We start from the raw sequence: 15,764 nt of genomic DNA on the forward strand, positions 1-15,764 counted from the left end.
AATCCAATTAAAAAATGGGCAGAGGAACTGAACAGACAGTTCTCCAAAGAAGAAATTCAGATGGCCAACAGACACATGGAAAGATGCTCCCCATCGCTAGTCATCAGAGAAATGCAAATTAAAACCACAATGAGATATCACCTCACACCAGTAAGGATCGCCACCATCCAAAAGACAAACAACAACATGTGTTGGTGAGGTTGTGGAGAAAGGGGAACCCTCCTACAATGCTGGTGGGAATGTAAATTAGTTCAACCACTGTGGAAAGCAGTATGGAGGTTCCTCAAAAAGCTCAAAATACCATTTGACCCAGGAATTTCACTTCTAGGAATTTACCCTAAGAATGCAGCAACCCAGTTTGAAAAAGACAGATGTACCCCTATGTTTATCGCAGCACTATTTACAATAGCCAAGAAATGGAAGCAACCTAAATGTCCATCAGTAGATGAATGGATAAAGATGTGGTACACATACACCATGGAATATTATTCAACCATAAGAAGAAATCAAATCCTACCATTTGCAACAACATGGATGGAGCTAGAAGGTATTATGCTCAGTAAAATAAGCCAGGCGGAGAAAGACAAGTATCAAATGATTTCACTCATATGTGGAGTATAAGAATAAAGAAAAACTGAAGGAACAAAACAGCAGCAGAATCACAGAACCCAAGAATGGACTAACAGTTACCAAAGGGAAAGGGACTGGGGAGGATGGGTGGGAAGGGAGGGATAAGGGCAGGGAAAAAGAAAGGGGATATTACAATTAGCATGTATAATTAGCATGTAGTGGGGGGCACGGGGAGAGCTGTGCAATACAGTGAAGAGAAGCAGTGATTCTACAGCATCTTACTACACTGATGGACAGTGACTGTAATGGGGTGTGTGTGTGGGACTTGGTGAAGGGGGGAGCCTAGTAAACATAATGTTCTTCATGTAATTGTAGATTAATGATAACAAAATTTAAGAAAAAAAGATGGTCTAGGAAGGGAGGAAAAAAATTTGATGGAGAAAATAATAATGGCCTCTCAAGGCCTAAGAGATTGCTAAACATGTCACACCACTAATTTTGGAATCAATCCACTAATCCTCCTCCGAAATGAAGTCCCAGCTGAGAATGCAATCCCAGAGGCAGTGGAGAGTGCTGACAAGAACCAGTCCACACTGTCAGTCGAGTGCTATGGTACACAGGGAATTCTTTTCAACCTTGGCTTTCGATTTGAAAACCTAAGGAGGACTTCTTTATCTGGGCTCCAGAAGGAGAATTTGGAAAAAAGCAGATCGAGCGCCTACAAGAAAATGAGCTAAATAAAAGAAAAAGCCCAGAGCCAATCTGTTAAGTAATCCAATAAATCAATATGGTATCTGGCTACCATATGCAAAGGCATATTTGAAAAGGGTATCTAGGGCTAGGTGCTGTTGATTAGAGCAGAAAGACTGCCTTTTTCAAGCCTGATCTGCTAGAAAGGATATCATTTTTCCTAAGATCCAGTTACAGGAGAGTAGAGGAGAACCCAGGATATTGGCATGGCAAAAGTGGTGGTCTCATCAGAACTTACCTTTATGCGAATGGAGAAAGAACCAGAGAGATTTGGCTCCCAAACTTGGCTTTGCCATTTATTAACTGCATGGCCTAAGACAAATTATTGAATCTTTCAGAATCTTTTTTCCTTGTCTATAAAACATGAGTAATAAATACCAACAAAACTGTTAAGAGGACTAAAGGAAATAACCAATGGAGAGTGCTCGACAAACAGCAGGTACTTCCTGCTAAGTCACACCCACAGGAAACTTCCTTTCCCATCTAAATAGGAGCATGGGATGAACCAGTAAAAGAGACTATCTCAAAAAGTGAACTGTTTGATGATGACTTTCATTATTTTTTTGTTGGTGGTGGTCAAATAGTTTACATTATTGGAGAATGTATGCTACCTGCTTTCATTCCTTGAAGGAATATTTATGGACAGACTCCCACTAAGAATGCCAGCTTATCCTGCGAATGGTCTAGAGTGATGGCAGTGAACGGCCAAATCAGCATTCAATCAACAAAGGGGGGTGTCCTGAGCATGTACCTACACAAGCCAGTCTCATCAATCCTTCAAGTGGCATGACAGCTGATTCATATAACCCCAGGCTGGAGAGGACCAGGGTCATAGCCTGTCACTTCAGCCATTTTCACACACACACAGATAAAACCACTGCCAGCAGCAGCATCTTTAAAGATAGCTAACATCCTGTTGTTTTTGGCTGCTTTTCTCCAACTGGTCAAAAAAGCTATTCTCATTGCCAGTTATCTCACAGTGCCAATTTCCTAAGCATACTTAAAGGGTTGCTGTTTAAGCATACATTGCACATGGTATCACAGTTTTACAATCTTGAAGGCAGTAAAAATTAGACTGTCAAGAAATTCTTTGGGGTGAGAGGCATCAAAAATTCTATGAAGTCCTATGATCAAGATGACTTGGTTGCCAAAACTCATCTTCTGAACTCCTGATCTCCAAGCTGAGTCGCTTTCATCTGAGTTCTTTCACTCACTAGCTCTAGAACCCAGGGGTCTTAATTTCTCAGGGTCTCAATTTCTTTATACAGGTTAATGATTCTCAGGAGTCCCTTCTAGACATACAGATCTATGCGGAAGCATTAAATGGCTTAATTTAGTTTCAGGTAGTTTGTAGGACATTCCTAAGTCTATACTTAAATGATAATAACACAACGCAAATATATGTATAACCATTCCATGTAAAATTTGGTTTGAGAGGAACAAACTCTTATAATCCACCCCTTACACAAAGCATGAACTGAAAAAAAAAAAAGTTAAATGCATAAATAAACATATAAATGAGAATATTGAAGGTACGTAGAAACAGTTGGACTTCACAGGTGGATGGGTAGGGAAAAAAAATCATAGGACAGAAACACTTAGATAATAATGGAATGCTTCTGGCCCACAATCAATAACATGAAAAGGCAGAAACAACAACTAAAAGAATATAACAAACCCCATCACTGGACTATTGGCTTCTTCTAAAAGCATCAATGCTCTGTTCAAGCCAAATTCTTTTGGGAAGCTCTCAATTCCTGTTTACTCTAAAACAAATAAAAAAAGAAAAGAAAAAACCCAGCTTATTCCTTGTAAGTTAAACCCCAGGGGAAGTCAGAAGTCAGCAAGAGGCAAAGAGACTCACACAAATAAATACACACACATACACAGAATCATATCTGACAGGGGGCGGTTAATGAAGAATCCAAAATCCCAGGGCTGACAGGAAGGGGAAGTAGAACCGCAAAAGCCAAGAAGACAGTCAACTTCAAAAACTCCAGATGCACTCACTTCATTAAAACTGAACACAAGCAGGGAGGGGGGAAAGGAGACCCATGACTCATGAAATGGAGTCAGGGGCGATTTGACTGAGTCAGAGACAATCACTGCTTATTTCACATCAGAATTTCTATTGCCATTAAGTTCAAGAAATTCTTAAGTTTCCAAAGGCAATCAGGTACTAACACAAAACAGAAAAGGAAACTTTCAGAAAATCTTGTGATGCTTTCTAGAACAAAGGTTTTTATACCAAGAAATCAAGAGCCAAGTACATGTGGGAAAGAAACTTTTATTTATTTTTTTACTCTAATACGCTTTCTGAAGTTGGAGTTATAGATCCTGCACCCCCTCCTCAGTTTACAGTAATTCTTGGAGTTCTGGGCCCTTACCAAACCAAATCTATTGAGAAGCCCATTGTCAGTTCCCCAAAGGCAATTAAAGCCAACTACCAATAATTCATTCAACAAACATTTCTTCAACATCCTCTAAGAGCAGAAAAATGCTGCTATATATGGAAGGGCAGAAACTAGAAAGTCATTGGTGCTGTCTCCAAAGAGCTTTCAGTCCAGTAGGGAAGCCAGACACGTAAATGGGTACCAGATGACAAGCGGGTACCACTACAGATTGTGAATGGAGGGCTGGGAGTGGGAGAGGCTGACTCTGACTGGAAGACTTAGGAAGAACTTCACCAAAGTGATACTTGACTTTATCTTCAAAAAATGTGAGTAATCTGGTAGGTAGAGTAACATGAGAAAGGTACTTTGCACACAAGATCAAGCAGGGGCAAGGCAAAGAGTTAAGAAAGGATGTGGGAGGTCCAGGGAGATGGGGAAAGGTTTGGCTGGGCAGAAACAGGGTGAGGGGAAGGGGAGAGACAGTGACTACCGAGAATTCAAGAAGATAAGCTCAGAGGACTGGGGAAGTGTATGTGGAAACAAAACATCACAATACAATAGGAAATAACTATTCCATTGTACTCTTTTGCTGTTGTATTGTGATGTTTTGTTTCCACATATACTTCCCCAGTCATCTCTGAGCAGCGTGAGAGAGGAGCCAGACACAGCAGGGCACTTTGTTAAGCAAGGATTCCTAGAAGAGACAAAGTCAAGCGGAGTCTTAGAATATAAACAGCAGTGTGCAAGGCAAACAGGAGGAGTGCTTCCTGGCTGGACAGCAGAACTTACACAGAGGCACAGGCAGGGAATGCTCAGTGGTATGATTGGATTATAAGGTGCTAGAGGGGACATGGAATTCTAGAAAAGTCAGCTGGGGTCAGATCCTTAGAAGCCTTGAAATCATATTAATTTGCTACTTACTAGATAAGCCTAAGGAGCCATTTAAGGGTTTTAGAAGATACAAACATATTTGCATTTAAAAAGATACCACAAACTCCTCTTTTCCTATATAATTTTAGGTTCTGGTTTATCTACAATCTTCTATATTCAGAGTCCCAACACATCCCTTTGTTTAGTGCCCCTCAAGTACTGTTATGATTAGCCATTAAAGAGATCAAGAATTATAAGGTGTAATTATAAAATAACCAAAAAAAATTTTATGGAGGACAAATGGAGAGGCAGACATCGTGCCAAGTGCTTTGCATACATCATCTCATGTGATCTTTATGGTACTCTGAGGAGGTAGGACCATCATTACTGTATTTCATAGTTATGGAAACAGGATTAGAGAAACTTTGCTGAAAATAAGAAAACTAGTAAAAAGTGGAAATGGGTTTTGACCTTGGTCTGTCTGCCTCTAAATCCCATGTTCTTTGCTCTCCTGTTACCCTACCTCCTAAGCAAGCCATGACTCTTGTACCCTTACTACAGTATTATACCCTCCCATCAATGACCTCAGTGCATTTTACAAACAAAGCCTAACAGCTACTGAAAACCTATGGGACTTTAGGGACACATATTGTCAATCACTAAAGACTTCTCATTTGCACGGAAAGCAAAGGCACGCGGGCACCCTTGGTCCTACAATCACAGCTAGTGGGTCAGTAGACAACAGCCTTCCTGATCCAGTAGTTGTGAACTATTTCTTATGCCTTCTCTGTGCAATCAGAGAATTAGGGGTGGGAGGGAAGGGGAAGGAAGGAGGAAGAGGAGGAGAAGAAAGAAGACAAGCGGGAGGGGGAGGAACCCATTAGAAAGAAGACTACAACAAAAAGGAGGAGTCATTGGAAAACGGGAGAAAGCACATACTGGTACCAGCCAGAGGTTCCTGGAACAGTTCCCAGTCTGGCTGCCAAAGAGCTCTGGAATATATTTGTTAAAGCTGGATTCCTGTACAGTCTGTTGCAGACTTTCTCTGATTGCACTCGGACAAAGAGACCCATGCTTTAGTTCCAATCCCTGCTTCCCACACAGAAAGCTAGTTAGTCCTCAGGGAACCTCCAACTAAGCTCATGACTGGCCTCTTAGTAGAATCTTCATATGCTCCATGAGCTTAAAAAGAAATAGTTCACTATGTACCTCTTACTACTGTAGAATCACTAAGCCTCTCTATTCCAGTATCCCATCCCAACATCCCAAGGCCTTTTTACAAAACATGTTAAGCTCTATGAGTCTCCTTACCAAAACAACTGCTGCGATGAGGAACAAAAGTTTTACAGGCTGTAGCAATAGCTAGTTCAGCAGAGATTACAGTCTTAATGATCAGGTCTTCCACATGGGCCATCAATGCTACAGAAAAAAAAAAGAAAGAAGAAGGAAGAAACTATCATGCATGGGTTAGAAGGACTAGATTGCAGAACACAATACAATCATAAAAGCACGTGTGCACATTCAGAAAAGCTTCTATGTGGCAGTCTTGCAAATGGGTACTCTAGGAGAAGGCAGATCTGTGAATAGGGCAACACAGTCAAGGATGTAGGTGCTCAGGGGTGTATTCAAGTGGCCTCCTATGAAAAAAGACAGACACAGAAAAGAAAAGAAACCTACTTCCCCCTTCTCACTCCTCTCCTATCACCCTTCCTTTTGTGGACTGAGCAGGGCCTTTTGGCTAACTTCCCATTCTGCTCAAGGCTCTCAGCAACAGTGTCCAGCTTGACGCCAAGCGACACAACCTATTCTCCAACTTAGCAACATAAATGAGAGGTACCAGAAAAATCTGAGCTCAGGGCCAATATGGAGACAACTTGTTATATAAAAAGTTGACAATATTTTAGTTCAACATTCAAGAAGGATAAATTCATTAAAGATCAAAGGAAAAAGTTATGTCTTCCAAACCAGAAACAAGAAATGAGATCTGGGGGGTCATGGAAAGCCTATTCTCCATCTTGTAAAGTGCAGAAAAAATTAACACCAAGAACAATGACCCCGTTATTCATCTCAGCAACACCATTACAATCAGAGAGAACTACTGGTAACAGACAATGGTAAAGTTATACCAAGAAGAGATGTCAAAAAGGAAAAACGCTTGGTACTCACCAGTTGTATCTCTGCCTTCTTGTTTCAGATATCTAAGCATAGCACTCATGCTCCATTTGTTCCCATAATCCTCCACTTCTGGATCATCACAACTAAAACAAATCAATGGGTCAAGGTTACATATGCAACTAGGCCTGGCTATAGAAACAAGATTTTTCACAAATAGTCTTTTTGTCCTTTGAAGACTTCAGAAAAGCATTCCCTTTGCTGACTTCCACTCCCCCACTTTTCCTAGATCCTTTCTGTCACATATCCCTTTGTACCAATTTCTTCCACTGAAATGAAAATGGATTTAGCTTTGCTTCTTGGGGGGATGCGGAGAGAAGGTGCCAATTCTTCCTTAACCAAACAATTATGCATCAGGAAAGAGTGGAAGAAATGTGTGAAAGAATGTCAACAAATTTTAGAGTGATTACAATACATTAACGGATCAAAATGTTTGGGTGTACAAACCTAGCCTTTGAGGTAAATGTCTCATGAACCCACAAAACAACTTCTGATGCCACTTTCCGGCCAGAAGTGAGTCTGGATGGGCTAAGTGAGCTAATCCAGAGTAGCATTTTAATGAGCTGGCCCAGCAAAGAACTGCTTTAGCGTCTGAAGCGTGCTCCCTCCTCTCTGGTGGTAAACACAGCTTTTTTTGGACACCTTCTGAGGTATTACTGAAGGGAGAACGTGCTAGAGCTATAGCAAAAGCGATGAAGTCCCACAACCACTACAGCAGCAAACCGGCAACCGGAGTCGACTCACCTTCACGACTGCTGGAAGGGCCATGCGATCTGGAGCTTGGGTTCTGCAGCTGCCCCCTCGTTCCCTACCACCACCCACCACTGACCAGATGCATTTTTGCTCCTCTTCCCAAGTGAAGGATATGACATCTCTGACCAATTCCAAACCCTCATCACACGACCCTCAATGAAATCTACGCAGCTTCAGTAAAGATGCTGCCACTTCCAGATTCCTTTCTTCCCTTGGATCTTCTAGGCACCTATTTTTAGTCTTAGTAGAAAGTAACTGTTTGGGTTTCTTTTTTATTTTTCCACTTTCTGGTGAAATTATCAGGATGAAAGAAAACAGAGCAGAAAGACTATTTCCACACAGTTGGGCTGGTATTCCCTTCCACTAAATCGTTTCCTGAAATGGCCTCATTTCTTTCTTTACTTACTTTATTTCTAACTTTTTTTCTTCCCCAACATACAAGCATTTAGTTTAGAACAATTTAGGGAATATGTAAAAGCATAGAGAAGAAACTAGAATCACCCACCCACAATCCCATCAACTACAGTTAAGCTGTTAACATTTCATATACCCTTCTAGTTTTCATTTTCCCCCTTCCGCAAAAATAAAAGTTTGAGTTATATTTTAAAGGAAACTAAATTACATGTAGTGTCTGGTAACTGAGTTTTCCACCTGACAATGTATAGTCATGAGAATCCTTCTCTCTGACCTTATGTACACATCCTTTGTTATTTCTTAAGGTTAAGTTCCTAGAAATGGAATTGCTGGGTCAAAGGGTACAAATATTTTTAGAGCTTTTGGTACATTTTGCCAAGTGCTGAAATGGCCTCATTTCTTCACTTCTAAAAAGTTCCACATGCCTATTAAATTCCCACCCCTGAGCTAAGCGAGGGAAGACAATGAGAAAGATGAAACGTGGGAAGGAATATTTAGTAGAGAAAGGGGACACTGTAACTGGGCAAGCAATGGAGAAGCAGCAGCAGACATGCCTCAAAACTATGTCAAACGACTCTGAAACCTTCTGTAAATTAGATGGATATACATGTCAAGTTTTCCTCCAGTGCACATGGTGACTTTGCACTTCCGTAACACCCATGCCTGAGACTGACTAATCTGGCTCCCAGCTCAGACACAGCCAGTACCTGACATAGTCTCCACTCTTCTTATTCACGCTGTAGTTTGTCAGGTGCATGAACTGGTTCCTAATGTTCTTGGCTCCTTGATCATACCGCACAGTTGCAAACCTGATAGAAAGGACACAGGTGAAATGCCAGGAATGGGGTTTCTAAGAAATGTAGTCAAGAACTCCGGATCAATGAGATATTAATAAAGGGAGGATGACATCATTAGTAAATACTGAGTGCTTAGTAAGTGCCAGCTCGTCAACTCTCATGCTTAGTGTTTCATATATACTACCACATTTAACTCAGTCCTTAAGGCAATTCTGTGAATATCCAATTTAAAAAATAGACATGAAAACTAAAATATGACTAGTAAGATTAAGTAACTTGCCCCAAATCACACTCAAAACCTATGTTCTTAGCCACAAGATGCTGCTTATCTTCTATAGACTGATAGGAAGGATAAAAAATGAAAATTGAGTTAACTACAACATGGGAAATTGTGTGTAGGATGTCAAGAAACACCCACTGGGTGCCTGTATAGTGCCTGTATTATAGCACTTAATATGTGCTTAATATTCTCCAAAGAAAAAAGAACAACAGAAAAATGCATAGAACTTACAACCACAAAGATAACAGAACTGATCTATAAAGTTCATGATAAGGAAACAATAATGGCAGCATTGACAGCAGACAAAGCCTGTGTCTGCAGATCAGCATAAATATGAGGAGCATACAGGGACTAATTCCTGAATTTGGAATGAAGGCAAAAGACAGAGGGATTTAACATGGAGCCCACTGAAAACAGGGCAGCAATTTGATATCCTGGACTACAGTCAAAAGAAGACTGAAGTATAAAATATACGTGCCTCTGAAGGAAGTAACCAGGGAAAGAAAACTTTCCAGTGATGCTCAACATCAACAAAAGGACACTTGAGTCGAATGGTTATGGTACATATCAGCCTCTGTTTACATACCTCTATAACCATATCACCCTTCACTAAAGTGGTTTTCCCAAGAGGCACTTCAAGTGTGTGAAAAAAAATCCTGGGAAGCCGCAAGTTTATTTTCATATGATTTACAAATTATTTACATATGCTTACTCAGACTATGAAGTCAACATGAATTTTTACCACATTAAAGGACAGCTTTTAAAATTTTTTCCTCTTCTCTATTTCTTCTCACCCACCCACTATCTCCACTCCCTAATTCCCTGCACTGGAAATATAGAAGAGCCAAAGAAAAAAAAAAATGAACCCCCACCCCCCCCACCAGCCAACTCAACAAAAATGAAAAACCCAAATTAAATAAACAAACATGAGATCAGGAAGAAGGATGTGGACAAAGAGAAAAGAGAAAATGTTGACCAGGTATATGTGGCTAAGGACAAGAGTATGATGAGCATTCTGTCTATGCATGAGAGGGACCTGAAATTTTCTAGAAACTTCTAGTAGTTATCACTTAACTTCTAGCCAGGTCACTCCATGGTGAGTAAATCTTGCCTATATATCCGAATCTTCCTTCTACAGAGATACTCCAAGCAAGTAGGAGTATCATACTTTGAATTCTTGTGAAATGCTAAGGGAGCCCATGCTGGCCCACAGACAGGGCCTATCTCAGACATTACCTCACAGTGACATACCTCCTGCCATCCTCTCCTCAAAAGAATAATGATTTAGAGGGAGGGGAAAGGTTCTGCTTCGGAGAAAGAGGTTTTCCATCTTTCCTAAATATGAGTACCTGATCTAAGTTGGTCAACACCATGAGAAGACTGACAAAAACCTGGTGGTTAACTGTAACCCAACACATCTGTCATTCCTATGCTCCTTTTTTCAATAGGCCTGTGCCTGTCAAAAATAAGCTTTCTTCTTCCTAATCTTCCTTTTTGCTAGAGAATTTATATTTTGAACCTCAGCTTGGACAAGCTTATTAACATCAAAGAGCGGGTTTCGATAAGAGCATAAGCAGCAGCAAGAAGTGAGAATTAGAGAAAACAACAAAAAATTCAAGCTCAATGGAAAAATTACCCAAAGGGCTGCACTCTTTATTTCACTGAGCCCAGCATGATATGTAGAAGACCATGTAGAGGAAAAGTAGTTGCTATGCTCATATTCCTCCTAATCCAGGGAGGTATTACAGTTCTCACAAAAATCCATATCAGACAGACCATATTCATCTCTGGATCACCATTTTCCAACATTTTCTTTTTATGGTCTAGACCAGAGGTCACATTAGTTTCAGATCTAGCCTATTACCAAGTTCTGATTAACCCACAAAGGTGTTTTTTTAAAACTTGAATTAATTGGCCAACATTTAAACATTCTTCCCTGCGGCCCAGTGAAAACCTGAAACATCTTGTGCTCAAAAATGAAGGGAAAGTCAAAGGGACAAAAGAGCCAGCTTAAAAGGGCTCCCTTGGCCAAATCTGGGACAATGTGAGCATCAAAATAAATCATGGTACTAAAGGATTATAGCCCATTAAATAAGATAGGAATTCTTAAATCCACATTGGTATAAACAAACAAATAAATAAATAAATGGAAAGAAGAGGAAGCTCTTCCTTGAAAATGCCAAATAATAAAATTAAAAGGGATAATGGAATTAGAAAATCATCATTCAGCAACCATCATAGTAGTAATTCATTCAGAAAAGAAACACCAATGGATATTAAAGTTGTTGATTAAAAATGAGATGAGGATTGAGATTTTTACATGGTCTCAAAGTATCCCCTCATAAGATACTTGAAGTAACTTTACAGGAGAAAAATGTGGCAGACATCACCTTAATCAAGTGGTCAAACCACTCAAAAGTTATCAGGTGCCATAAGATATAATGCAGTGAGAACCCAGCATCACTTCTGTGGCATTCTGGCCAAAATACATTAGCTGAGTCTAATCATGAGAAAATATTAGACAAACTGAGGGACAGTCTATAAGATAACTGTCCTATAATCTTCAAAAGTGCTAAGGTCATGAAACCAAAGGAAGACTGGGGAAATGTTCCAGACTGAAGGAGACTAAAGAGACATAACTAAATATAACATGCAGATCCTGAATCGGATCCTATTTGTTATAAAAATATTATTTGGACAATTGGCAAAATTTGAACTCAAGTCTCTAGATGAAAGGTAAAAGGCAAATCTTCATACTGTTTTTATAGCTTTCCTATATGTGTGAAATGGCTTCAAAATTAAGTCTAAAAACAAAGGTAAGTTTCTTAATAAAAATTCTAGATTTCAGCCTCTCTCCAAAAACCAGAAGATCTGGCAATACCAGCTGTCTTAGTCCATTTGGGCTGCTATAATAAAAAATACCATAAAGTGTGCAGCTTTTAGACAAGAGAAATTTATTTCTCACAGTTCAGGAGTCCAAGATCAAGATGCAGACAGATAGATGGCACCTTCTTGCTGTCCTCACATGGTGGAAGGGGTGAGGAATCTCTCTGGGTTCTTTTTTACAAAAGGGCCATTCATGAGGGCTCTATCCTCATCACTTAATCACCCCTCAGGCCACACCTCTTAATACCATCACCTTGGGGGTTAGGATTTCAATAGATGAACTTGCGTGGGACACAGACATTCAGACCCTAATACCAGCAAGTATCACTGACTTGCTAGCACTGCATACTTAATGCCCTTTATGTGGGACATGTTATCACCAGTTCTCTAGTCTCCACCGGGCCTGCTTCTTCAGTGAATGTCCTTGAAGGCATTTAAGTTTGTGACTCTTTAGACCTTCATATATCAAATTTCAACTTACATAGGTCTGAAACCTTCAACACAATATATATTTTTTTAATTGAAGTATCATTGACATACAGTATAATAGTTTCAGGTATATAACATGGTCATTCGACCTGTAATATGCACTACAAAATGCTCACTATGCTAAGTGTAGTTATCCTCTGCAACTGTACCAACCTACTATATTATTGGCTATATTTCCTATGCTGTGCCCTTCATCCCCATGACTTATTTATTTTATAACTGGAAGCTTGTACCTCTTCATCCCCTTCACCTATTTCACCTATCCCCTAACTACCCACCATTATTTATTAGAAACAACCCAAAAGGGCTAATTCTCTGTTATGTACCCCCAGCACAAAGTTTGTAAGTACTTACCTTAACACATACTGAAATTTACGTGATGAACTGAGTCTTGAACCTCCCTCTTAATGAAATCAAGATTTAGGAAAAGCTCTCATGACAGAATTTCATAGCCTTGACTTTAAAGCCAAAAAAAAGAGGAGGGCTCTACTTTCTTTGCCAAATCTGAAATTCTAGGTACTATTGTGCAGCCTGATGAATACAGAACTGTATGCCCTTTATTTTTTTTAACCACACTGAAACATATATGGAGTATCTTTATTCTGACAATAAATTCTTAAAAAATACATTTCCCTTTTGCTGTCTAAAGCTTCTCATGAGAATCAAACATTGGTAATAATCTGTCTAAAATTCTTGAGTGTCTGTGTGAAGGAAGGATTCTGGTGTTAGACATATAGTAAGTAGGTGCTTGATAAGCACTACAGGAAGCTGTACCGAGTTACTTTTCCAGCAACTTCACCAACAAGGAAATAAAAGGGGAAGGAAAGCACAGAGAGTCATTGGGATCTCTTAAATTCTTCTTCCCCAACCAAAAACTATTTTGTTCTTCTAACATGAGGACACCTTGGTCAGAGTCACAGATAGCCCAGAGGCAGGACAGTTGCTCTCCCCGCCCCCACTTTGATTCTAACATTCACTACAAACCTTCATGCAGAGGGAAGAGGCCAGCCCTGAAGATACCCTGGCTGTGGCACGTGAGTTATCTTTAGCAGGTGTAGCCATTCAAAGCCAGAAAAGCCTAGAGGATGAAGAGACAGCACCTCAGGCAGCTGTGCCAGGAGCCACCGGGTTTCATCCTCGCCTGACCCAGAAAAAGCTTAGGGAAGAGAACAAGAGGCCCAAGAGCTCTCTGATCTGCTGTCAACCAGCTGCAGCCGGGAGACTGCCCAAGTGCTGCAGTGACTAGGCAGCGCCTTACAGAGCCGTCTGGGAGGGGATTACCAGCCTGATCCCCTGTCTTTAGAGCCAGAAATGACTCAAACCTCACAAACAGCAAGGGCCTGCCAGGGAGGGTGACAATGAGGCTGAAGAGGGTTTACTACCCCTTGTTGGTGTCTCTTCCTCGCCTCTTGCTGCTGCGGCAGATTCTGGACAGTGTGCAGCCTGTGAGGTAATCTAAATTCCTTGGCAACCAACAAGTACCTGAATTCTTTCAAAACCGCAGGAATCCAGCAGAGAAAAGGTAAATATCCCTGCGGAGCCAGTGTTAATTAGCAAGGAAGGCTACTGAAGAAGGAACGGGGGTGGGGAGGGAGGGAAAGCCTTGCACACACTTTGGGGTCTTCTGAATTTCCACTGAGCAATATGGCTGAGACAGGAAAAAGGCAGGCCCTGCCGGGGACCTCAGGGCCCTCCCTCCACCTCCACGGTGTGGGTGGAGCTCTCCCAGGTCCCTGGATGGGCACCTTCGTTTCCCCCGCGTTGCTAGTGCTACCTACCTTGGGTCTTTGACAATGCATTTGGTTTTCAGCTCAATTTTTTTTTTAACTTTTTATTTTTCCTGTTTCAGTGAACATTTGGCTATTAGCTCCGTCTCAAAAAGGCCTCGTCAAATCATTCAGACCACATATTGGATCCACCTAAAACTGTAAAATCCAGGACAAAGTCTTTTTGGATTCTACCTCTGAGAGGAAAAAGAATCTACACCATTTTGGTAGAGGACGATACCCCTCTCTGGATACTGAGTGTCCCCTGCTGGTGCGAAGTAGCAACATACCCATGAAACTCAAAAGTTGGGTAGACCTCTGGGGCAAAACGCTGGACCCCAAATAGCAGAAAGAATTTTTTTAAACGTCTCAATATTTTGTCCACATGTAAGGAAAATAAGAATTTTCCTACTTCCTATGTTAATAAAACAACAAGGACAACTGAAATTTTTAATCTAGAAAGCAACTATTTAAGAGGTCCTTTTCTTTAGGAAGTTTAAGAAGGTAAAGAATTTACACAAAATACTTGTTTCATAAAACTGTCTTCTGAAATGAACTTCATCTTTCTGTCACCTAAGTATTAATTTAAGGCCCAAAACAGAAGTGAAACAGGAACAGACACTTCTTTTCTAAAGAAAGAAACCAATTATATTTGCTGCCAGTTCTGTCTCTTTAGGAAAGACCATGGTTTTCCTTGTTGAGCATCAAAATAAAATGGCCTAGTGATATCATCCCAAACTGATTATCTTCAGCAGTGTCTACATAAAACACACGTGATCCAAGATTACAAGAGGCTGCAGATCTGGAGGGGCTACAGACTATTGTTGAACGTAGTGACACAGTTGAGTGGATTCTGAGGATTAAAAAGAAGCAGATGAATGCCAAGATACACAGTGAGTTAAGACACAGGAACTTGGGCACATGGAAGTTATTGTGTGGAGCCGTGTACCCTCATGGGACTCTGGCTAATAGCCTGTGATGATGTACAGTCCTTTTGTAAAGTTTTTATAGCCACCTATATTGGCCTGAAGGCCCTGAAAATTCACATTTTTTTTTTGGCCTGAGTTTTTAAAAAGCTACTTTCCAAATTATTCTGACAAAAAGCATCCTTTTTAAAATACATACATACTTGGTTCCTGCTGAAGACAAGAAAATAGAGTTAGTCACTTCAGGAGATTTTAACTTCCAGTAGCAAAAGCACTTGCATATCTGTAGTAAATTCTATAATAAGAACTAGTATTGCTCTCATTTCATGTCTGAACCAGAGGTCTTAAAACCAAGCTAAATTTTACCAACAGAGAGGGCTACTAATATCGTAGGTGTAATGTCTTTGGAATAATATGCAAAACATGCTGGTATGACATCTTTAAGAAACAGGGAGTGTAACCCTAAAGTCTTTTCCCCAATGCAAGAGGTCCATTGTGTTACAGGGCATAATGAGTCCTGAGAGGAGCACAGGAGACAAGCGTGGGTGAGGATGAGGGAAGGAGAATAGAGAGGCTCGCCACACACAAGAGAGTAAGTTCACACCTCAAATTACAAAATGGAAACCCCTCAGCACTGGCTAAACCAAGCAGAAGTAAGGAGTATATTTTACCTTCTTTTTCTTTGAGGTACTATGTGG

At 40.5% G+C, this 15,764-nt stretch overlaps 1 protein-coding gene across 18 annotated transcripts in view; it reads right to left on the reverse strand.

The window, feature by feature from the left end:
- TTLL5 (tubulin tyrosine ligase like 5) overlaps positions 1 to 15,764 on the reverse strand; it is a 277,550-nt gene that overhangs the window by 221,558 nt on the left and 40,228 nt on the right. For all 18 annotated transcript variants that reach the window (XR_008992440.1, XM_036913100.2, XM_036913097.2 and 15 more), the window contains 3 exons: positions 8,630 to 8,731; positions 6,750 to 6,841; positions 5,895 to 6,002 (listed from right to left, as the gene is read on the reverse strand). Coding sequence is in view for 17 of the 18 variants with exons in the window: in XM_036913100.2 (XP_036768995.2) it covers positions 5,895 to 6,002; positions 6,750 to 6,841; positions 8,630 to 8,731 (302 nt within the window). In the remaining variant the exon portion in view is untranslated. The remainder of the gene's footprint in view (positions 1 to 5,894; positions 6,003 to 6,749; positions 6,842 to 8,629; positions 8,732 to 15,764) is intronic.

Source organism: Manis pentadactyla, chromosome 11 (genome assembly GCF_030020395.1).
Source record: "Manis pentadactyla isolate mManPen7 chromosome 11, mManPen7.hap1, whole genome shotgun sequence".
In the NCBI taxonomy this organism is placed as follows: domain Eukaryota; kingdom Metazoa; phylum Chordata; class Mammalia; order Pholidota; family Manidae; genus Manis; species Manis pentadactyla.